Genomic DNA, 25315 nt, shown 5'->3' with positions numbered 1-25315 from the left:
TGCGGCCCGCCAACCTCGCAACCTTAAACCACTCTGATCTATATGCATATATAGAGTCAAAGTCATATGCATACATAGCCAGTTCAATATAATACCCGTCATTAAAGTAATGTGCATTCACAGAATATAGTCAATTAATATATATTCATGTACAGTTATAGCATATTGCGTTAATTGCCTCACTGCCTTCAGTTAACAGTTGTATGTGTTTCAACTCAAAATTGTTTTTAACATTACTCGAACATTAAAATTAGAACCAAGACAAGGTAATAAAGGAGCGACAATTAGACGACCTGTATGTAGGCTCCAATGACATTACAAAGCGATGTCCTCGGGATACAAAAACAAGATTATAAATGACCACTTGTTGAAGTGATGATCAGCTAGGAAACTAACGGTTAAGTGCTGGACTAATTACCAGGACTCAGCATTTGTGCAGTGTAACTTAGATTTTCTCTGGCTTATCAGCAATGCTTTGGAACTGTTCACCTGGATATGATCTCAATATATGTATTCGGAACTGTATCAGCGTCAGACAAATACAGGTCAGCTAGGTAACAACAACAGAGTTAGCCAGCAACCACCAGGCAGAAAGATTTTATAAACACTACATCGGTGTTCCGACAGATGGACTGCGACTTCCGAAATGGAGTCAGAACAGTTGGCCAAAAGTTAATTAAACCACGAATATCAAGTGCACAAACCGAGGATAAATAGATCGAAGGATAATAAAAAACAGCATTTTGTCACCAATCAAAAGAGAACTGAAAGAATAGCGAAAAACAAGGAATATACAACGACTAGAAACAACAACAGGACTGTTTTATTGAAAAATGTGTGTGAAACATTCACACTATATGGACTGTTATTTTACCGAAAAATGTAAAAGTTAAAACTAGTAGTAAGACACCTTGACAACAAAAACAAATGAGAGGAAGTATGAAACACCCAGAACTTCAAGGAAAAAACGCCCTGAATTAGCTTCAAGAAATCTCACGATTATTGCAATAAATGTTATTGTATTTTATCATTTTCAATTTTGTGTAGAAAATGGACACATATTCTTCTTTTTCACAGCTAATTTATATTTTCCTGTTTCTAACTGTATCGGCGTTCTATATTGGGTAATAAACCCAACGAGGTTCAACTTGAAAATACTAAATTTATTCGATCTTGACAGTTATTAGAAATCGTGTTCTTCGAATATATAGCTTATATATATATATATATATATAAAGCAGGGGCAATATATAGCGTATTGGATTAATTTAACGGCCTTTAGTTACCAGTTGTACGTGTTTTCACTTAAAAATATTTTTAATCTTAGTCGAACATTAAAATTAGAACCAAGCAATGGTAATAAAACAATTAGAGGACCTGTCACCTACAATGACATTACGACGTCATGCCCTCGTGATACCAAAACAATTTTGTGAGGGACTAATTACCAAGACTCAGTCAACAACAACCAGAAAGGTTTATAAACCTACACAGTCATGTAAGTGATTTACATAAAAAATTCGATGTCATAAGCATATCCAGTCAATTTAATTTTCAAATACAGCCATTCAAGGGATGCACATGCAGAAGTCAATGTCATATACACATACAGCTAAGTCAATATACATAGGCAGCCTATGCAAGTAATGTACACACACAGCAATGTCATATACAAGCAACTAAATGTGGATATACAGTTATTCCAGTAATATTCATCCAGTGTAAACGCACCGTAACGCTTAGCACGATGCGCCGCAACGACGTTATATAAACGTCACTTGGCTCTGACAGTGCGGTGAGAGTAGAGCGATCGGCAACTTTCAGGAATGATGCGTCGGACCACATTACAGAGTGTGGTTGTATACAGTAGGCGGGCCGTACGTTGTCCAACCCTGTGCTAGGCGTATGGTTCAGGTAACTCGCTCGTGTTTCACTGTTTGCGGACAGCACTTTGTTGATGTGGATTACTGCAGCACGGATCGGAAATGAACTGTACCAGAGAGTGTCAGGAAAACGCAAGGTTGAACAATTCAGAGAAAGACGAAAGGAACGTGCCGACTACCAGTGCCGGTAGTTTGATTGAGCTTTTCATGCCCTTCCTGATTAAATCATAATCAGGTTGTGTAGATTTTAGAGAAAAAATAAATGGAGTAGCCTTCTAACGACTTCTTCCGTCTCCCAGTACAGAGGTACTGAAATTATCAAACTGATTGTTCAAACACGATTTTACATATCACTGTGTTATGGACAACACAATTTGGTTACATACTGGTAACCATTTTTGCAATTTGAAGGGTCTGGGGTTGGAAAAGACAACTGACAAGTCTGAAAGTGGAAAAGCTGGAAAGTGAATACAACAGAGTTGTGAAGAAATGTGATATGACTTTTTGCCCACAAATATTGCACTCATAACTACACAAGCCAGTTTAATTCTGTAATTTGATTTTTTTAATTCTGTTGAACTTATATTTGGCCACTTCATGAATGGTATTAATCAGCACTGCACCATATCTCAGGATGTCCTGTTCACTTTATAACAAAGTTAAGGACTAAAGAGTTTTCACTATGAATAGTATAGTATGCTGGGCATTGCTGGCAGGGGATGGAAATTTTAAAGACCCCCACAAATTTTCCAATTGCAAGTGTGCTTTCTGTTTTAATATGGTTGTTTGTATTGTGTTACTTTTGATAAATATGCCTTGAATTGTTCATCTTATTTCAATGGCAAAATTATCCATGTTGTATTTTTTTATGAGCTCCTGCAACCTTACTCTGTGGATATTATTTTGGCAATATCTATTTTTTCCTCTTCTGCTGCCAATAAGTGGTTATGTACCACCTATAACACCAGCATAATTTGAATTTTCTACTGCAACATCAATGTTTCACTTTTGCTCATGGTATTTCTTTGTGTGAGTGTGTAATTAAGATTGCTTTTACTGTTTTAATAAATGATTTTACACCTCCATGTTGCCTGCCAATATTGACAGTGTTTGGATATTGTTTTGGTAAATAGTACCAATGTATATAGCTTTTTTGTGTTTTTTCCTGTGTTACTAGTCACTATTTTCTTCTAACATTGGCACGCATTGTTAGGTATTTGTATTCACAGCTATTTTTATTCCCATTATTCAAAACTTCATGCTGCTTTTCAACCATGTATTTATTTATCTGTCTTGCACATTTGATAGGTTTTTGGTGATTTTTTGCATTTCTGACAGCAAGCGTTGTCTCCCATAGATTTTGACTTGTATATTTCTATGCTATATAGGAATCTCAGACCCGAAATATACAGAATTCGAGATCAGCTTTATTTATATATATTTACTGCAAGACTAATTCTGGCGATTTCTCAGCTACCATATTCGTATACGAACATTTGAAACATCTATCAGAGACGGAGGAGGTCGTTGGGATTCTATTACATTTAATTTTATCTACCTGAATTTTGCTGTCTTATTTCAAGCGCAACACTTATTTTACTCCATGTAAATTATCCACTGGTTCAAGCAATTATTTGGCTTTTATCATTTTAAATTGAGTTATAAGCACTGCCCGATTTTGAATCGTGTCCATATTTTTTGTATAATCGTATTATTTCTATTTTATTTTTTGGTGGGTGGGCACGTACTTGTACGTTTTTTAACTTTATAATAAGTTATGCTCGCCTTCCAGGTATCTCTGTATTTGTTGTCTGTTTACTTTTTTGTATTGTTCCGTTTTAGTCAGAGAGCCGAAATAAAATGATTGATTGATTGATTCATACAAAAGTCATTCTTATATGCATATAGAGCCAAATAAATGCGCATCTAAACTGTTTATTTAAGTGATGAACATAAAAAATCAGTGTCAAATGCACATACAGCAAACTCAATATGCATATCAATCAATCAATCTTTTATTTGTCATCATAAAAAACAAGTACATAGAAAACTGTCACAACAAATAAAATATACAGATCGTGTTAATTGTGTGACCGGGTCCCGAGGGACCAAGCAGCGACACCTAGCTGATGCAGGTTCGTATAAAAAAGCAACTGAATAAGGCTCAGCTACTAAATACCAGTAGTTGCGACAGTATATACCGAATTGAGGGTACTGCGCAGATTATCTAAAACAATAAATAGGCTAAATGAACTATCGCGAGAGAATGCACTGAAGAACAAATATGGGATGAAAACAAGAAAAAATAAAGAAAACCCGAAGAGAATGCAAATTTGGCAAATGTAAAACTAAAAACCAACAAATACAAACGACACACACAGAACGTTTTTACCAAATGAAATTTTGGAAGGCTTATATACAAATTAAAAAGAGGAAAAATTAACTGACTCTAATAAGGTTACAGCGAAGAATATATATTGCAAACAATACCGGTACGGTATGCAATCATATGTATATAAAACTCGCGGGCCGCGGCATATACAGACAATTAAATAACGTACTCTCACAGACATTTAAAATCAATTTAGTTTTATACCCAGCTTCATATGCATATACAGCCAATAACATATGGATATACAGACAATGTCATATGAATTTATACCCATATGTCATATACGCAGCCAATTCCATATAACATACGGCCATTGAAGTAATGTACACACTCAGAATATATAATCAACTCAATAATGCCATATAATGTGCATAGATAGCCAATGCCATATACTTATATACCCAATTATTACAATGATTACAACAGTGCTGGATCTGCACAAATTGACACCGCAATCGATAAAATAAATATAATTTGCAATATAACTTAAATTTTTGTCCTATGAATCAATGAAAAATTTTGCTTATGAATCGGTTGGCATACAACTGTTCTAATTAGCTTCTGTCACAGATCTTCATAATAAAATATTTTTATGCAATTGTCGATTTATTAGTTATAATAAATATTAGTCATAAATAAATTGTTAAAATCCTATAAGTTGGCCTAAGGCTTTGGTTCTCAACCTTTTACTGACCGCGTACCTACCACTTTACTGTTTTTTTACTATGGCCGCGTACCACCGACAAAGCTCCTTTTTTGGTGTGGGGAAAAAGACACAAGAAACATGCTATGTGTGTATTTTATAACGTGGCACTACATCCTTTTTAGCGTAACACGCAAAACGAACAAAAACATGCCCATATCGCGATAGCGGGCGTGGGCGATCTCTAAAGACAAGGACCGATAGCGCACCAGCGCTATGGACGTTTCCCCGACTATTGACCCCGGAAAAATTACTCTTATACTTTACTATTGCAAACTTCATGCTCATTTTGAGATTGTTTTGGTGTGTTGGCGCATATAAACTGGTTTACGTGTTTGAAACCATAATTTTTATCAAAATTAATCAACCATGTACCGTTTGCAGGCCCTAAATTTTTTTTATTTCCCACGAAGAACGCATATTTTCGTAAACTTGTATAGTTTTATCAAATAATACTACACTGCATCGGATTTTGGGTGTCTTTAAAGGCGCGTACAACCTTGAACGAAAATGTAGTTTCACACTGTTTTTCAAATTCTGATCAAAACAAACAGAATTGATATATTGTATTGCATTACATTGAATTGGGACTCTCACAAAAATATTCTTATATTGACCACGTGACATCTAAAATGGATTCAATCCTGTTGGATAAATGATCTGCTCGTAACCATTTGACGCTGATGTTGATGTTTCTGAACGAATGAAAAATCATCCAACTTTATTCATATTTATATGATTCAAATATAAAAAAGATTTGAAAGACGAACTATGGAATTAACTGATGACCAATAAATTGATAAATTCTCACTGTAGCAATAGCATTATTTTAAATATCCACTGTAGTAGATCTTCAACTCAGTCGCTCTGTATGTTTGTTAATTTGCCAGCCTGTATGTCCAAATGTAACGTCCAAACGGCTGGATGAAATTTAAATGTCATTCGAGTAATGTTCTTATCATTCAGCGCAAAAAAACGCTTGTTAAGAAATTTTGGATTTTTTGATCACTGGTCGCTGTTTTCTTGTTGAGTCAAAAATTAAGAATGCGAGATAGAGTTCAAACTTTGCTTTATTCAATTAAATATAGTAAACACGGTTTCCATTATTCAAATTATTTTTTATAAATTTATGATCAATGAATAGACACATTTTCTAAATAATATTAAATCATAGAACGATTATATAGATATTAAAATACAATCGAAGAACTTTATCAAGTTTACTATTTTATATAAATATTTCAAACTTCTGCAGGTGAATCTTCTTGATTCTAAAGAAAACCTGGTGCAAAACCTTGGTAAATTCCATTGCATACATTGTGGGATTTTCAGTTATAGCAGCTTTCGATGAAATCCCAATGCGCAGATTTTTTGGCGCTGATGATTCACAGTTTACAACGTACTGAGGAAAAACCAAATTCCCGGACTTCCGCTACGATACATCGATCATGGGAAGAAACTGAAGGTTAAAGTATCTAAAATATGCTCATAAAAGGATAACGTATTTCAGGTGATGAAAGAATTCATGTCGACAAACATTTACTGACAAATCCAAATAGAAAGCATGAGGGATAGCATAAGTTTGAAAACAACTTCGGACAAATACCGGTTGTATGACAGATTTTACTTTGTATTAAATGTTTTATTTATTTTTTTGAAGATCAAGTGAGTATTGATTTAATCAATTAAAGAATTTTGTAAATTGATAAAATATTTCGATGTACATACAAATTTGTGCTCGATGATATGTATAGTCATGAAATTGTTTAATATATATATATTATAATTTAATATAATTTATATATTTTAGGAAATTATTGCAATTGTTGAATGGACAATACTGGCCAACTACAGCATTTTAAAATGAAATGCCTATAAGCTCATTCGCTGGATCTAAATAGGCTAAACAGTTTTAGACATTACCCTATTCATTAGATTAAACCGAAACATTTTAGATTTAACGAACGAAAGTATCAAGAAGTGTAAATCATTTAACACAATTATTAAACTTTAATTTATCAACGTCTTTCATCACTTGTATTCTTAAACTATATTGAACAGTAAATACAATTACAGCATCATGAATAAACAAAATAATAAACTTGAATAAAAAAAAGCAATAAAAAGAGCAGACCAACACAATTTTCGCATTATTATCAAAAACATTGTTAATTCTTAAAGCAAATTTTTGCGCAGCGGACTCTTGTTATGTAAATACATAGGCAGGCATCTCTCAATGTATTCAGAGATCCGTTATGTAGGATGTAAAAAACATAAACACAATGTGGGATTTTGCATATTGGGAATATAAGTAGACGCAGACTATAATTATATTGTATTCGCTATTTTCAATTCTGATATACAGTATTTTTATGTTGCGGAATAAATTATATAGCGTGATTTTAATTCAGTGATGTAGCATTTTGAAATATTGCTCATAATAACATTATACTTCCTATAGTTATTTGACGCCACTAATATGATAGGAATCAATTGTTGGTTTGTTATGTTAACATTTCTTGCAACATCAATTGCAGGTGTAGTAAAGTAAATGCTAAGTTTTATTTGATTTTTGTTTTGATAATTATAATAAGCAACGATAATTTGCATGTAGTATGCAGTGGTACGTTTTTTTCAGTAATTGATAAATCATGTGCATTAAAAACAAATAAATTAATTTGTTGTTTTTCTTTTGTTAGTAGCTTAGACTTTTGTTGAAATTTTGGTGATAAAGTAATCATGTCGATATTACCTAAATCAATCATGTATGTTTTGATAAATGTAATAAGCAACAATAATTTGCATTCGGTATGCAATGGTTTTTCTCAGTAATCGATAAATCATGTGCATTGACAACCAATATATTAATTTGTTGTATTTGTTGTTTTTCTTTTGTCAGTAGCATAGACATTTGTTTAAATTTTGGTGATAAAGTAACCATGTCAATATTACTTAAATCAATCATGTATGTCACTCGGTATCCGTAATATTCTAATGTTATTATCCCCGTGATCAATTTATAATTTTTGTGTTCACTGTTCATTATGATTTTATAGGATTTAGGACCTTGGAAAAAAGTGAACAAGCCATTTTATGAACTCACATTTCACAACACTGCCTCGACCTGGTCACATTTTAGATTTAACGAACGAAAGTATCAAGAAGTGTAAATCATTTAACACAATTATTAAACTTTAATTTATCAACGTCTTTCATCAATTGTATTCTTAAACTATATTGAACAGTAAATACAATTACAGCATCATGAATAAACAAAATAATAAACTTGAATAAAAAAAAGTAATAAACAGAGCAGACCAAGACAATTTTCGCATTATTATCAAAAACATTGTTACTTCTTAAAGCAAATTTTCGCGCCGCGGACTCTTGTTATGTAAATACATAGGCCGGCATCTCATAATGTATTCAGATCCGTTATGTAGGATGTAAAAAACATATACACAATGTGGGATTTTGCATATTGGGAATATAAGTAGACGCAGACTATAATTATATTGTATTCCCTATTTTCAATCCTGATATAAGGTTCTTTTTAGGTTGCGGAATAAATTATATAGCGTGATTTTCATTCAGTGATGTAGCATTTTGAAATATTGCTCTTAATAACATTATGCTTCCTATGGTTATTTAACGCCACTAATATGATTGGAATCAATTGCTGGTTTGTTATGTTAACATTTCTTGCAACATCAATTGCAGGTATATAGTAAAGTAAATGCTGAGTTTTATTTGATTTTTGTAATGATAGTTATAATAAGCAACGATAATTTGCATGTATGCAATGGTACGTTTTTCTCAGTAATTGATAAACTATGTGCTTTGACAAACAATATATTAATTTGTTGTATTTGTTGTTTTTCTTCTGTCAGTAGCATAGACATTTGTTGAAATTTTGGTGATGAAGGAAACATGTCGATATTACTTAAATCAATCATGTATGTCACTTGGTATCCGTAATATTCTAATGTTATTATCCCCATGATCAATTTATAATTTTTGTGTTCACTGTTCATTATGATTTTATATGATTTAGGACCTTGGATAAAAGTGAACAAGCCATTTTATGAACTCACATTTCACAACACTGCCTCGACCTGGCCACAAGCAAAATCGTTTTGTGAGAACAGCAGATCAAGTCTTGTTCAACTTGATGTTAGCTCTGTGAAAGATGACGTTTATGATACAGTCAGAAGGTGATGCTTCATTTTATCGACGGTTTTACATTAGGTATATATATAATAAATATCCCCGCGTCAATAAATATGTAATATTCGAAACGCTGACGCCTATAAATCGCATTTTAGGCGTCATCACTTTTGAATAATAAAGAAATTAATTTACTCGTGCTTTGAAATAATCATTTTATTACGATTTTGTTTTCTATCTCCAGTGAATAGTTTTTGTTGTAACCAGTCTTTAAAAATCAATAACTGCATTCTCTATTTCTCAATTTTGTCATGTTATCGAGCAATTTATTACAAACTGATTACAGTCAAATTGTTGGGCCAAAATATTTTTGTCCAATTCAAATTGCATCAGTTTACTTTGAATGCATGATAGAAATTATTTCGTTGTTTTTTATCATCTTTACATCTTCATTCAAAATGAGCTTATTCTCTGCCAAAATACAGCTCACTATGCGTGCACATATTTTGTATTATAATAAGAATTAATATATTATAGTTCAGGAGCCATTTCTACCTATTGGATCGGAGCAACAGACGAAGCTGCGGAAGGAGTTTGGAAATGGATAGATGGAACTCCAGCATCGATTGACTGGTAAATATCTCAATATCATTTGGCTAGAATAAATTTTGTAAGAATTTATAAATTGAAAAGTTGTAAGTAATCAAATCCTTATTGATATTTACCATTCCGCTCGGTTATTTTAAAAATATATAAGAATGTAAGGCTTTGTAATATGTGAAGCAATTCATCAGGAAATGGTTTTCTATTTGTTTTTACGTGATGCTTTGCAGGGCACCTAATGAGCCGGGAGGAGGGTTAGAGGAAAATTATCTTGTAATTGAGAACGCAGAAAAATTATCTGATTATCCTTCAAACCATAAAGGAGGGATTATATGCATAAAAGGTCAGCAAATCAATTATTGCATATATATCAGTGTTTAGGGCATTTTTGTTTTCATTTTTGTGAAATAAAATATCCTGGAATATCCTCAAAATTTGCATTGGAATGTATATCGTATAGAAATTATCATTTTCACTACCAAATCTTTAGGTTTAGGTAAGCCTAAGTCCAATCCGCATAATAGGATTTGTATTGAACGCTCAATCTTAACACGATTCATTCACATCTCAAGACCAATCTAATCTATACCTTGCTAAACAATAACAGCGAATGAAAAACAGTGCTATGTACAATAACCTCATTATATGAATGTTCAGATTTGATTTAACAACCTGATTTATAAGAGTCACATCAAATCGAACCTACATATCGTTACAAAAAAAAACAAGAAAATCGGTTTATCCATTACACACTACACGGAACTTATTTGTCACAAGTTAGGTGAAAGGAATAATGAGTGACTTTCGACGTTGATCAACACTCGGGGCATGCCCCCCGCCTTCTCTAACCGCCCAACCCCGATAGGCTAGTGCATAGGTTCTCAAAGTGCTCCGTACGGAGCCCCAGGGCTCCGCGAGAAGAACCCACGGGCTCCGCGAACTATCCGATTACTTTTCAAAATACGGACTTGGTTAATTTTGTAACTGTGCAAAGAAGCAATAACAGCTTTGATAAAATTTGACAATAATATAGCCTTGAAATATGGAAAAGAGGCGGAATTAAAAAATGACGTTATTTATGAGCTGGAGCGCAGGCAGGATTTTTAAAAGGATTCAAAATTGAAATCGGAAATTTCCGTGCAACATCATTAGCAATTAAAAAAAAAACGGATAACGAGATTTCTATTGCGTAAAATATTCAATACATGACCGATGCGAGTATTTAAAGTGTCTTGTCGTAATAATTTAATTGTGCTCATCGTTACTCACGTTTGATTCCAGATTACTATTAGGATTGCTAAAAAGAAAGAATACTATTCTGAAATAACATAAAATACGTGATAAAGTGTCAACTATAAATAATTGGAGTCGTATTTTTGCGATTTGTCAAACTTGATTTGTTCCTTCGCACTCGAGATTATTTTTAAGCAAGATAAGTTCGCCGTTTGAAAAATTACAAGATCTGGGCAGAATACGAATGATCGAAGTTTATTTTATTGCATGCGGCTCCGTTGGTAGTTTCAGAATGGAAAAAAGGTACACCGCGCGCACAATTGACTGTGTTTCGACATCGCAGTTACTACGATGAATAACCAAAAAAAAACTAACAAAACATCAAATTTTGTGATTTACAATGCCTATAAAAGCGTTTTTAATCTGACGTGAGTATAATATAATGCATGATTGCCACCAGGTAAAGTCATGTTGATAATAAATGAAGCACAACCGGTGTTAGCAAAACGATGTAATTTGCCGACGTTTCGAATTTCTATACAGGAAAACTTCATCAGGGCATGATATGAAAAGAACACAAGTGGATATATATAGACCAAGAAAAAGAAAAAAAAGGAAAAATATGAAAAAATTATCATGCACATTATTAGTGGCCTTTCAAGTCTTCCGAAAATGTCAAAAGGGAAAAGATTCGACTTCTAATTTATTAATATGTTTGTCAAGTGTCAAATTTACAGCGTTTTGTATATTTAAATTATTAAATTATGACTTGTAATAACCCTATTAAAAAAGTTTTGCATTTAAGTTAGGTAAAGTATTTTTAACTTACTCAGGAATATTAATCGGAAAGTACCAATTCTAACATTTATTTTGGGGCTCCGGGAATGATAGTCAACTTTTCAAGGGCTCCGCAACACCAAAAGTTTGAGAACCCCTGGGCTTGTGTGTTAAAAAAATTATTTTTGATGTTTTTATTTTAGTTAAACCGCCTGATATGATGTTATCAGAAACCAAACTCACTGTGACGTTGTATAAGGGTGAAAAGGAAATACTTTGCATGGTATCTGGTTTTCCAACTACGACAGTTCAATGGATGAAAGGAAAAATGACCAAGCCTTCAATTCGATCAAATAAACAATCCAGAGTAGAACAAAAACTAGTTTTGAACCTGAAGCAATTGACAATTGCAGACGAAGGACAATATAAATGTTTGGCATCAAATACAGTTGGGAAAACTACTACATCGATTTCGAAAACAGTTGATATAACTGGTAAGATTAGTAAAATATTCATAAATAGATTGCTTACATATGTAAATGAAAATATGTAATAAACACAAAAAGTATTATGCGTTCATCAAGCTAATTGAGGCAATTACTATTTTGCACACGCTCTTAACCCTAAACTTATATAGAACTTTTATTGCTGATATTTGTAAACTCCCAAAAAAGCAGATACAAAAAACGAATAATTTTATATATACAAGGTGACCCCAAAAAACGAATACCATAGAATATGTTCCAAATGAAATGGGTTCTTTTTGTGGTTACCCTATATTGCAGTTCCAAGTCAACCATCAATCCTGAACATTACAACTTCACCTTGCAACTCAAGTCTATGGATTACCTGGAAGCCACATCTTCGCGGGATTGGAATTAAGCACAGGTATCCACCTATCTATCTATCTATCTATACCTGAGCATTTACAATTAACTTGCTATAAAATGCAATCTAATATAGTCTACTTATCCAGCGGAAGCACCCACACGTAAGGTCGGAATCAAATATCGAAAACTCAGTAATGATTTAGTAATAGGCTCAAGCATATCTGGAAGTCGACTCTGATCATCTTTTGACGGTCCTTAACTCATCGTGACAACCCACTCATTTACCGAAAACGATTTGGTAAATCATTCATTTTTATGTGGGATTTATGTTCTATTTGCTACGTCAAATAAAACTCTTCAATATCCAGCAAACAGATTTGACCAGGACACTAGTATTTTCCATGAATTCAGACAAAATAGAATATGGCCGTTAGCATACAATACATTTGCCGCCTGAAATATCTGAAGAATCCAATTTAACCACAAAAAGTCTACAAAGTACAATTTATTTAACTAATGCTAATTGAATATTAGACAAAAAACACGAGACCGATACTAAGAAATTACTGACTTAATCAAAAAGTTTTTTTTGTCAGCCATATCGTCCATAATCTGATTCCAAAGGTAATTCTTTAATTAAAACCTCTTCGGATAGTTACGAGTCATTTCTGCCATGAATATATTTTATTTTACATGGTATTGTTTTATGTTTTGTCTATAAAATATCATGTCTTAAAATCCGTACTAGTGTTTTTTTGTTTGTTTTAAATATTGCATACGTATTTTTACTTACCATCCAATAACATTATGCCATAGATTTCGAATTGTGGATCCTAGCAACAGCACCAATCACATCATTTTCTTTACGACACCGAATAAAATCTCCATTACGTCAATCGTGGCAAGTCTTCAACCGTCAACTCCCTATTTCATCAAGGTGAATACTAGGTTAGAATATATAATTTGACCGCTATTAATGGACAACATTTTCTCTGACGTAAACGCAATATGCTTATTCCCCTATTTACCCCCTTAATATTTTACATTTTAGATTGATCCATGTTTAACAACTGCAACTTGCTTTAATCATTATGCAACAACCAGAAATGCTACTACTGGAGGACTGCCGGGTCCAGTAACCAAAACAAGCGTCGAAATGACTGATGATGGTTGTTGCAACATTTCTTGGGCGATACCAATGTTTTCAAATTCGATGTATATATCTGATTTTAAGGTTAGTATAGTTTCTATTGATTGAATGCATGGGAGTTATTGAGCCTACTATACGCAACACAAGTTTTAAAACTTTCTATTTGAACGTAAAAATTGAGTCATGCCATATTGTGTCACACACTGATTACAAAAGAAATTATTTTAGGTAAAGGTTAATTAGAATTTCTACCTCTACGGGTGTTTGATGTTGGATTACCTTAGCATATTGGTGTGAAAAAACTTTGCAATAATAATTGTGTTTGGGAAACGGTAAAATATGGACCTGCAAACTGTTCATTGTATTTCAGCTTGTGATCAACTCAACAAGAGCCAAGATATCGCCATACAATAATCATAATTACAAAATTGATGAAATTCTGCTGCGATCTCAGATAACCTCATATGTTATTCCAAAAGTTTTTAACAGAAAATACAATGTCTCCATTCAAGCGAAGTCTTGTGCAGGCTTTGGTCCAGAGTCAGGGGCAGTACTAGAATGCGTTACCGATACCAATGGTGAGAAATTTAGAAATTACTCATGGATTTTCCATGAATTTGTTGCAATAAAAATGTGGAGGTGCAATGATATATACGTTTTTTGAATATTTATGGTCTACAACATAAAGCTTGTGATCATATTCTTTCTTCGGCCTATATGTTTTCACCAATTTGGCACTCAGCTTATTGCTTTTTGTTTTGTTTTTGCTCAGTTCTTTTTTGCCTTTTGTATCAAATCACAATATTGTTTTTAATATAAAATGATGGGTTTGCCGTATTATATTGCTTGACACGATCTTTCAAAAAGTAAACAATTCTGAACAAGAAATATCAGCATCGAACTTTCCTGAAAAAAAAAAAATTTTGGGTAAAAAAATTACATCACAACGTATATAAAACAAAATATTCCGCATCAAGTTATGCAAACAACAAAGTTGCTAGCGTCTTGCAATGAAATTTGACCTATTGCTATATATAATATATAGCTGAAATCACAAAAATAAAATGAACCGTAGACTGATGGTATTAATTCAAGTCTATCTTCAAACAAAATCTCTGAAGCATGGCTCGATTTATCAGGATTTAAATACTTTATGTTCCCTACTTTAAATTCGCCTTTCCTTTGCGTCAAATCATTAAACGAGAATATCGGTTGGAAACCGAAGACTTATCGATCGATAGTTAGGGGATCTCCCAAAACAGAAACTGCAGTTTCGATTCATCCGCTCTTGTAACTTGCGCACTGCGCATCGCACACACACACTCGGCGGGTTTCAAAATTCTCTCGCTTTACAAAAATCTAGATCACTATATCAATAATTGATTGATAACTCGCTAATTATACGACATAATTCGCCCAAAATCAATAGGCTTCTGGTCCGAGATAAGATGAATGCACATGCAAAATCTGGAGCAGATTCAATCTCGCTTTCGTGAGATATCGCGTGCATCTAACAGACACACACACAGACACACAGACAGACAGACAGACATACAGACAAATACCTATCAATATACTTACCGATCTTAAGATCGATAAGTGATAACTCTTCGGTGCAAATCTCAATATCTCGCAAAAGATCAAATATTTTTCTCTTGAGAAGTCAAAGCTTATATCGAAAGAAATACTTGAAATACTCAGGGGTACTCGAAATACTTTACGAAGTCACCGAGAATATTCAACCTTACCTACGACTAATTAAACCTCTTTAGTGAAACCAGGCAAGTTTTGTCTTTCAACAAGGATGTCGCCTTTCCTTTCTGTTTATTATCGGTTTATTTCACTGGAAATGTGTATGATTGCTTGATGGGGAAAATAAATATACAGATGAAACATTTTTTTTACTAATTCAATAAATTCAAAAATAAAATTGCAATCAATATTTTAATGGAATTTGTAATTTGCAGTACCATCTAACCTTCAAGCACCTGCAACCAAGGACAAAGTGACGAATGATGGAATTGTTGAGATTTCAATAAACGCTCCGGATGAATCTAATGGCCCTATAAGGTAATTTTGTTATCTTATTGACTTTTCACACTAATTCGACTGTTTTTAGCGACCCGACTCATGTAGTAAGTGAGTCAATTTTAATATTAGGCGATGTCTTTGTTGTTGTCAAATGAAAATTGTCGCTTTGAGCTCGGGGTAACCCTGAGCCAAGCTAAGTTGAGCCGAGATAAAGCCGAAAACGTTTTTAATCGTAATAAATGTCTAAAACGTTGATAACAACATTGAACATAGTAAGCAAATTCTATTCATTTATTAATATACGTTATGTAACATTGTCAGTTGCCTATTTATCGTTGTACAAGTCAACGTGAAAAGAAGAACATTGTCTGTTCTCAACAAAGAACGTATGAATAAACTAAATAATTCACAACTTGAAGATGAATATATTGCAATAGCTTTAAACACAACCAGGTATGATTCATTCATTAAATTTCGCAACATGATATTAAATTATGTTAGAATAATGCATGATTATTGTGTGGGATGTGCCTTCTGTTATCAAAACATACAACATCCCTGCTTTTCTGCTCCTTATCTGTTTGAATTAGGTGTACGTAGGTGTAATATAAAATTGCACATTTCCGCAGTTCTATATTACATCCTGCGCGAAAAACAAAAAACAAAACGTCTGCGTTGGTTTATTTTATATACAAATTCAGAATGTACATTTGGCTGAATATATATCTATTAATAGTTTCAATCATTAGGCCTGAAAATAAAATATTTAAATTCTAGTAAACAGAACTATATATATATATATATAATAAACTGCATGACAAAACACTAATATGTATTATACTATTGAAGAGCCAGGCAAGATCATTCGAAATTACATCTGAAACTTGGAGATCGAGTAAAAACAACTTGTGACATCAGTGGTCAAAATAACGCAAGCAGTGTTACGAAAAATTTGTATGTTGCCTATAACAGGAGATTGGCACTCACCGAAACTTACAGGTAGAAGAAAAATAATACCAATGCAAGATTTGTCGTCGATATATTTTAATGATACCTCTGAAATGAAAGCATTCAGTTTTAACTATTTAAGTACATTTATATTATAAATAACAAGTTTCAATCAGTATATGATCTGTAGACTGCAGATATACATATTATTTGAAAATATTTCAAAAAAAATGTCAAATACAATAATCGATACAATTTTTAAACTAATTGTTGAACCTTCTAACTGTCGTCATTGTATATTGCAGTATATTTCTTGTGACTTCAACACCAACAAAAAAAAATGTTTTGTTCGGTGCTAGTGAAGGCCTCCTGATTGAGAAACCTTATCCAGGTGAAATAAAAATTGAATTTCTATTTTCTTCAAAAAGTAAATATTTTTTCTTCGCGGAAATAAAAACTTCACTAGGAAATAAACATTTTGCAACTAACTAAAAACTAGTATTATGCATTACATACAATTCATTTCAAACAATATATAAATATATTCTATGAGTGAGCGATGTAATTCTTCATAATATAATATTGTTTTAGATGAGTGGAAAACTTAATCAGGTATTAAACATATTTATGTCTTATTCGACAAATTTAGATTAAATTGTTCGAATTAGAGACGATTAGAACAATATTTCATACTTTCTGGGCATTTCTTTAATTGTTCTTTTCGATCGTGAAAGCTTCTTTGATAGGGATTATTGTTTTGTAAATTCATGGTGTAATTTAAAATAAAGCAGAGAACGACTATTTTCAAGGTATGGTCGGTCTTAACTGAGTCATTTAATTTACGAAAAGAAACAAAAATTCTAAAATTCACTCATCTTTACTCTGACCTGCTTTAACTGACACGCTATTCAAGAACTATTCATTTTTTTATCATAGGTCCGGATATAAACAAATCAATTATGCAAACGAAGTATATATAGGAAAACGAAACTGAGTAGGATTCAATACCTGAAACTTTTTGTCAAATGTGTGAATAATATCCAAAACAATTTATTTTACTTTTTTTTCACTTCACTGGCGCTATCTAAAACAGAAAATTCTTTTTTACTTGTTATAGACGGAGAATGAAACCTCGCAAGGAAGAAGATCAAATTGTTTTTCAATATCGAAACAATGAACAAGGTAATAGCAATAACGAGCATCTGTCTTTTTTTATTTTCAATCTAAAGCCTTGTATTATCCTGTAAAAAGTTATTATCAATCAATTGCATAAATACCACACAGATGAAGATAAAGAAATAATCCCCAACACAAAAGTTCCGCTTCATAGTTTCGAAAAATATTACAGGAATCTATTTCACAATGAGAAGACATTGTTTCACGAACAGTTCAAGGTAATCTGTATTAAAATTGAGTAATATGTAGGTAACTTAATTTCATCTATTCCATACCCGCAATCTGGAAAAAAATTGAATTTTTTCCCATGTTATATGACCCGATGATTTGCCCAGTATATTACTTAATTTACATAATTAAAAAGGTCGTTTTGAATAAACGCTAGATGTCACTAGAAGACAGTTAAAACATGTTTCTCTTTTTTACAAATAAATGAGAATCAATAATGATTCTTACTGCAAATATCATTTTAATATTGTTTTCATGAAAACATACCAAATTAATAGGATTTTATTTTACATATATTCTTCAGAGGATAAAGACTGAATCAAAAACAAATATGAAAAGTACAACGTTCGCATCTAATCCTGGATTGAGAAGGAAAAATAGATATAAAAGCATATTACCATGTTAGTGTCTATTACCTTTTTTGGATGGACCCGAAAACATATTATACACAGTTGCACACATATCTCTATGTAGTTTTCACAGTAAAAACAATCAAAAATAGCATGAGAGGTCTACATCTAATGTGAGTAACAGGTGGTACTAATCAAAATATCTCGTTTATTTATAGATGACGAAACTCGTGTTTGTATCAAAGCAAAAGACACTGGATATATCAACGCATGCTACGTTAATGTAAGTGGTCTTTGCACTGCAAATACGAGTTAAATATGCTTATCTTCTTGAGTACATCTTATCTTCTTGTGGATGTCAAATACAAAAAGTGAAAGATATATATAAAACAATGTTTCACTTTATTTTGACTGTTACATATTTTGACTGTCTTTTTTGCATTAACAGGGTTATGCTAGACCACACAAATACATTGCAACGCAAGGTCCTTTACCAACAACTGTGGATGATTTTTGGTTGATGGTTGTTGAACAAGAATGCAAAATTATTGTTATGCTGGCAAAATGTTTTGAAGCAGGAAAAGTGAGTTTTGAAGCAGGAAAAGTGAGTTATTAAATGATTAATTAATGTGGTTTTCCATTTATTTGCAGAAAAAGTGTCAAAAGTACTGGCCAGATTCTGGCATTACTTCATGTTTCGGAGTAGTTAAAGTTTTTAACTCCGGAGAAGTAAAGTATTCTGGCTTTGTACGAAGAACATTTCAAGTAGAGACAAACGACGGAGTGAGTACAGTTATGTTTTATGACAAACAATGTGTTTCCCTGTCAATCGATAAAAATCTAATCTTTATTCAACAAAGTGACATGGCACTAAACACGATAGTTAGAGTCAGACTCATATTTCAAACAATTCTATTTCAGAAAATAGCAATGGAAGTGTTGCAATATCAATATGTAACCTGGCCTGACCATGATATACCATATACAACATCCAATCTTATTAGAATGCATAAAGCTGTGATTCAATGTTTAGAAGAGTTTGGAGCTGATAGATCGATGATAGTGCATTGCAGGTGACTGCTATGTTTTTAGTCCCCGCTAGGCACGTGATATATAACACGCAGTACAATGATTATAATCGAAATTAAGTTAATAGTATTTGTGAATTTTGAGTGAAACCAATATTCCATTTTAGCGCTGGTGCTGGAAGAACTGGAACATTTATAGGATACGACTATTTGCTGGAAGAAGGAAGACATATAGAAAGTGTTGATGCATTGCAATGTGTATTGAAAATGAGGTCACAACGTGTCGACATGATACAAAATTGCGTGAGTGTTTTATTTTATTTTTTTCATTTTGACTTTTGAAAGCACTTCAATCATCATCAGCACATCATCAAAAAAAATCAAGAAACCTCATCATAAATAATTAGTTTTAAACTGTAATTAGAGTCAATGATATTATCAGTTGCAAGATATTTTAAAACTTGAGCAACTCTCATACCTATAGGACCAGTACATACTTCTACACAAATAGATCTTGGAAAACTATCTATTTGGAAATACGGATTATAATGCACAAGATATTGGACACAAATTTCAGGAAATAACAAGGTAGGATTAACCAAACAGTAGCAATAGTATTACATCCAATAAAAAGGATTTTGTTTTTACGAGACTTTAGGTTGTAGGAGGTTAAGCAAGAAAAAGATTTTTTTTTAATATTCAATACAGCCATGAAAAACGAAGAGATTTTCTTGCTGAATTTGAAAAATTGTCAACGTTGGAACCTTTGAAATGTTCTAGACTGATGGGAAAACGTTATGAAAATAAAGTATTCAATTTATCAGATGATGTGATTCCTTGTGAGTTGATCTAAATATTATAATTTTGTTTTTTTATTGCATCTCATAAAATATCTTCATTTCTGATTTTTTTTTATCAGATGATCATAATGCTGTTGTTCTGGTAATGTGCAACAATGAAACAAGTGTACCATATGTAAATGCATCGTGGGTAGAGGTAAGACATCACAGATATTGATTATTATTTGTCTTGCAACTGTGATCTCATAATTTTTAACATATCTTCATACAATGCCTCTTTGTCTCAGACATACGACGAAAATACTAGTATGATTGCAGCACAAACACCGATGAACGAAGGAATTTCATTCTTTTGGAGATCTGTATTGGATAATAGAGTTAATACTATTGTCATGCTTGCACGTGCTGAGGTAAATTCGAGTAAATGACTGCCTAATTATGTCAGTCAACAATGTTTGATTGAAGATAACGTAGGATCTTTTAGTTGAAAGAATTGAGTAAAACGTAATAATGTAACAATATTGAATGAGCTCTCAATTAGTTACCACCGTGGATTCGGTGTAATCAAGGATAATCATTTCAACGTTTCGGCTTCATGAATGCTGTTGATATCTGAAGCTTCGAGCGGCTAGAATCCCAACTAATATTATAATTTTTAAAAATTGTTCCCAGTGAAATCCTGACTTGCGATACAAGCGCAGAATAATCTATGGCAGGGTGGTTCAAGATTGCGAGGTTGGCGGGCCGCAAAAACTTTTGAGGATGTCTCGATGGCCGCAGTCGGAGAAAACCCAAAAGTGATCAAACACCTCCAGTTTACTCCCTTTAAATATATTTATAGTTTTTAGGGCAGTTATTAAAAGCCTTTAGGTATTTAAAATTGCATCCCGAGAAATACCGTGGTATTTTTTCTGGTGTTTGGTTTTGTAATGTCGCTTAAAATTACATTCTTTTGTGACAGATATTATTTGAAAACACACCAGACACTGTGGTATAACGTTGTTGGGGGTAAGGAAATACGTTTCCTCCCAGTTTAGCTTGGTCACTTTTTTTTATTACATTCATTGTATGATGAATTGTCATATTCGACTAATTTTATTACATGTAGAGTGATCAGGCTTGGTACTATCGTCAATGAGCAACCATGTCCGTCTAAATTGGGACTCCAGACCAAGCTAAAAAATGTTTGGATCGCGCGGCGCTAAGTAAGCTCTGCGATTTGTCACTGCTGTCACATGGCCAACGCTTGAAAATAGAGGAGTGTTTTTACTAAAATGAAGGCACAAAGCGTCTCTCCAAATGAGCAGTTACTTGCGCGGCTCATCTTATCGGCATTGTTGCACAAGACAATGCATTCTCCTTGTTACGATCACAGGAAGTTATTCCCATATTGGCACCGTCTTGAGGTTTATAGATATAACATTGAAATTCCGGGATTTTAACAAACATCAATCTCGACGTCGGGATTAGGGAAGAGGCTATTCCAAGTTGGAATTGTATAAAAATACCTCAAAAATGGTCTGCCAATAAATACAAATATCTGCCAATGGTTAAGTATAAGCTAAATTTGTTCTGCGGTCTGGACCACCCTGATCTATGGTATAAGATGAGTGGAGTCTATATTGCAAGGAGTGATCTAATCGCTGGACAACTTTCATCTGGTCACTATCCCACCATAAAATGTAACCGATGTTTACTTATAAAAGCATAACATTTTTTAAAGTATAGCTTGTTATGTTATTATTTGTTGTTATATATTATAGGCCTATCATCTTCATAGAACTAAATTATAATTTTGAAAACATCTATAGTAAATAATGACATTGTTCAATGAAATACAATCTTTTTGCTTCTATACACAGGAGTGCATTCAATATTGGCCACAAAGGTTTTGCGAACCGTTAAGAATAGATAACGTTAGTGTTACCTTGCTGGGAGAGAATATAAATGGATCGATATCTCATAGATTTTTTAAAGTCCTCAGAGAAACCAGGAGGTAAACATTGTTGATATTAAAACTAATTTTCAACGCATGTTTTAACTTCGATACTAGCAAGGTTTGCGTAGTTAAGTGCTAAATTTAGATATTGCAAAACAAACAAATCAAGGCGAACATACAGTTCAAAATTTTTACCAAACATCCGATTATTTTATTATTTCAGACTCGTGTTACACAAATACAATATTCTGACTGGAGTAATGAACAATGTCCAGAAGATGGTAGCATTGTATTGGATATTATTGGGGAGATGCAGAGAAATACAAGAGGTGTTCGGGGATCAGCTTGTCTTATTCACTGCACGTACGTAATTTAGTATAAATTTTTATACATGCCAATTTTCAATTGATAAGTGATAATGTTACAAACATTAAACATCCATTTTGACGTATATTTATAGCGATGGTGCTGGACGAACTGGAGCATTTTGCGCAATCTCAAATTTGATAGAGAGATTGAAATATGAGAATAAAGTTGATGTTTTCCGCGCAGTAAAAGATTTGCGTGATTGCAGACAAGGAATGGTTAAGACGTTGGTAAATGATTCTAAATGTTATTTCTAGATAGATCTCAAAAGAATATTATAAACATCTAACTAATTAACTTTGTTATAAACTTTCAGTTTTATCCCTGGTTATCGTATACCATCACTCATTATATATGACCTTAGATTATGTCAGTATAAAATACTCGCAATGCTGGTATTCCGATTGCTCAAATTGAATTAGTTTTTATGTAACAAGTGTACGATTTTTTCCCCCGTAATTTTTATATTTATATGCAGACGCGTATGTTTAATAGTAGGGATTCTAATCTTCGTGTATTCGCTTTTACTCATATCTACTTTCCTTTGAACTCTTTTATCGTGAAAACTATAGAGTAACAAAATATATGATAATTGCAGGAACAATACAAATTCTGTCATACTGCAATCTGCAACTACATGAAGTCGTTCGAAATTTATCCTAATTTCGAAGAAAAGAAATGATTGATAAATGTATAAGCTGTATATTTCAACTACTATTCAACCCACATCTAATGTAACTACAACTCATTATCTTCGCTCAGTAGTGGTCTATTGAAGTGTCTAGAATATTTGAGGCGCCGAGCAATCTTTATTAAACTTTATGTAATTTTTTCACATTCATCAAACTTTAAATATGATACAGAATATTTTAAAATGTCCTATCAGCTTCATACTATTAATTTCATCAGGCTTCAATCTCTGAGTCAATTGAGTTATGACATGATAATACTTCTAGAAAGCTAACGAGAGCGACACCAATCAATATACAAGCGCTCAAATTAAGTGGTAGAATTTGCCGGCAAGATGCTCTAGATGCGCTCACACAAAATTGATGGAACCAATTGTTATTTTAACGTCAAACAATGCGATAACCTTCATACAGCGGTATGGGATGGTTTTAATGAAAATAGGATTTATGGCTCACGCTGATGCAAGAGTATCTAAGGGTTGTTCCCGGAAATCGCGGATCGTAATTGCGCTAACTAAATAATGATTGTAAGATTCATACTTTGCTGCGATTGCTTCAGAAGAGATATATATTTTATTTTATACTTTCTTGTCATTGAATCATTTTAGTACTTTCAAATTCCAATTCAATTTATAGGATTTAATATTAAGCATTTTGATATTGGTGAAACTACTGTCGTAGACCAATTTTGCACTCCAGGTATATATATATATATATTAATTTTTGATATGATGGATTTAACAAAAGTATATTCGTAATGATATCGAAAAAAATTAAAACAATTAGTTACATATTTTTGAATGAAAGCTTGATTTTCAATTTGGTATTTACATATCAAAATTAAATTGTCTATTTTAAATTTATGTTCCACGTATTCCGTATAAATGTTGTTATACATAAAAGTTGGTTCTCTAATTCACCGAGATAAGATTCCATTCATTTCATGACTACACGTGACGTCACATTTACTATTTCCATACGCTACGATAGTGTCAGACTGAATTGTAATTAAATCTGAATTAAATTGTTGAACCTAGAGATTAAAAAACAAATTTCTCATGCAATTGTAAGAAATTTCCACAACTTTCTTCGTGGGCGGGAGATCCGAACAAAATTCATTGGTTCGTAGTTGACTTATTGCCTATTGCTTACCTTAGGTTTCGAAGTGTTGCAAAATTCTGTATTTTATGACGTTGACCGATCATTTATTCCATTTCTTCTCATAAAGGCGTGAAATATAGTAAAAAAAATATTTAACATTAAATAGATTAAATGATTTAAAGGCCTAGCCTTCGTTAGGTACGACCAGTTTAGTAATCCACATGATATTCGACTAGGGGCGTTATAGCAAGCGTGCTTTTTTGATTTATTCATTGCTCGTATTGTATTAGTGTAAACTGCCTATATATATACAATTTGAAGATAACTTCCACATATTTTCAATTATCTAATAGTTTTTTTTATTTTGATATTTGACTGCGTATTATCAAGTTTCAGTTATATCTTTTAGCTGATATTGCAAATTCGGTCTTTAAATTTCAATGTTTGAAAACATCTTTCAAAATTATACGGCCTTATATTATTGTAAGTCTATTGTACTTATTGTCATAAATGGATGTTAATATGTTTTGCAGAAATAAGTGCATTCAATCTCATTTTACTTTCAACAATTTATTGGTGCTTTGGAAATGAATGAGTGATGAAAGCTTTTTTTTTTACCAAACTAGATCTATTCATCGTTGCAAATTTGAGAAAGTCAAAATATAACGCCCTCAATATATTGTCATTACTTCATAAGTAAAAACTTCCGTCCGGTTTGTACCATTTATTTGTGCTATTTATTATCCATGGCACGGCAATTGTATATCTTCATATTATATCAGTTGCCTGTAATTTCGTTCGTGATTGAGGTTGGAATGGGGCAGGTTTGAGAAAAAATATAGCAATACTTATTTCTGGTAGCGTCGCGGTCGACTCGCGATTCGCGACAACATAAAAGCGTTACTATTCTAAAATACCACG

The 25315-nt window shown here is 32.7% G+C and overlaps 3 protein-coding genes across 4 annotated transcripts; all 3 read left to right on the top strand.

Annotated features, from left to right (window-relative positions):
- Positions 1–8419: 8419 nt before the first annotated feature.
- Positions 8420–18441, top strand: LOC120335420 (uncharacterized). Of its 2 annotated transcripts, XM_078109656.1 has the most exons (16): positions 8420–8698; positions 9033–9192; positions 9683–9778; positions 9979–10091; positions 11962–12252; positions 12544–12646; positions 13405–13525; positions 13640–13822; positions 14109–14316; positions 15706–15808; positions 16091–16222; positions 16619–16768; positions 17023–17108; positions 17835–17899; positions 18066–18111; positions 18426–18441. In XM_078109656.1, the coding sequence occupies exons 1-14, from the start codon at positions 8641–8643 to the stop codon at positions 17843–17845; spliced, it is 1815 nt and encodes a 604-aa protein (XP_077965782.1). In that variant the 5' UTR covers positions 8420–8640; the 3' UTR covers positions 17846–17899; positions 18066–18111; positions 18426–18441. The 2 variants fall into 2 exon arrangements, with proteins under 2 accessions (XP_077965782.1, XP_077965781.1); XM_078109655.1 differs by lacking the exon at positions 18426–18441 and having other exon boundaries at positions 18002–18087.
- Positions 18442–18452: 11 nt separating this feature from the next.
- On the top strand, positions 18453–20213 carry LOC144432007 (receptor-type tyrosine-protein phosphatase O-like). Its single transcript, XM_078120000.1, has 7 exons — positions 18453–18522; positions 18690–18754; positions 18920–19075; positions 19123–19254; positions 19393–19544; positions 19667–19802; positions 20208–20213. Exons 1-7 carry the CDS (start codon positions 18453–18455, stop codon positions 20211–20213), a joined length of 717 nt encoding a protein of 238 aa, XP_077976126.1.
- Positions 19984–25174, top strand: LOC120336315 (receptor-type tyrosine-protein phosphatase epsilon-like). The gene is made up of 8 exons (XM_078109663.1): positions 19984–20087; positions 20208–20338; positions 20419–20495; positions 20587–20709; positions 22162–22295; positions 22462–22601; positions 22699–22834; positions 23203–25174. The coding sequence occupies exons 2-7, from the start codon at positions 20284–20286 to the stop codon at positions 22743–22745; spliced, it is 576 nt and encodes a 191-aa protein (XP_077965789.1). The 5' UTR covers positions 19984–20087; positions 20208–20283; the 3' UTR covers positions 22746–22834; positions 23203–25174.
- Positions 25175–25315: the final 141 nt, after the last annotated feature.

Source organism: Styela clava, chromosome 2, assembly GCF_964204865.1.
Source record: "Styela clava chromosome 2, kaStyClav1.hap1.2, whole genome shotgun sequence".
NCBI lineage: Eukaryota > Metazoa > Chordata > Ascidiacea > Stolidobranchia > Styelidae > Styela > Styela clava.
The sequence above is the reverse complement of the archived record's forward strand: the minus strand, read 5'-3'. Positions and strand labels throughout refer to the sequence as shown.

Bases quoted from the DNA above. Each gene is read 5' to 3' on its own strand.
- LOC120335420 (XM_078109656.1), top strand. From the start codon at position 8,641: ATGATTGGAATCAATTGCTGGTTTGTTATGTTAACATTTCTTGCAACA. The intron at 9,193-9,682 runs GTGATGCTTCAT...AATATATTATAG, and splicing joins GTTTATGATACAGTCAGAAG to TTCAGGAGCCATTTCTACCT. The intron at 14,317-15,705 runs GTGAGAAATTTA...TGTAATTTGCAG, and splicing joins ATGCGTTACCGATACCAATG to TACCATCTAACCTTCAAGCA.
- LOC144432007 (XM_078120000.1), top strand. From the start codon at position 18,453: ATGAAAAGTACAACGTTCGCATCTAATCCTGGATTGAGAAGGAAAAAT. The intron at 19,255-19,392 runs GTGAGTACAGTT...ATTCTATTTCAG, and splicing joins AAGTAGAGACAAACGACGGA to AAAATAGCAATGGAAGTGTT. The intron at 19,545-19,666 runs GTGACTGCTATG...ATTCCATTTTAG, and splicing joins TCGATGATAGTGCATTGCAG to CGCTGGTGCTGGAAGAACTG.
- LOC120336315 (XM_078109663.1), top strand. From the start codon at position 20,284: ATGGGAAAACGTTATGAAAATAAAGTATTCAATTTATCAGATGATGTG. The intron at 20,710-22,161 runs GTAAATTCGAGT...TTCTATACACAG, and splicing joins TCATGCTTGCACGTGCTGAG to GAGTGCATTCAATATTGGCC. The intron at 22,602-22,698 runs GTACGTAATTTA...GTATATTTATAG, and splicing joins GCTTGTCTTATTCACTGCAC to CGATGGTGCTGGACGAACTG.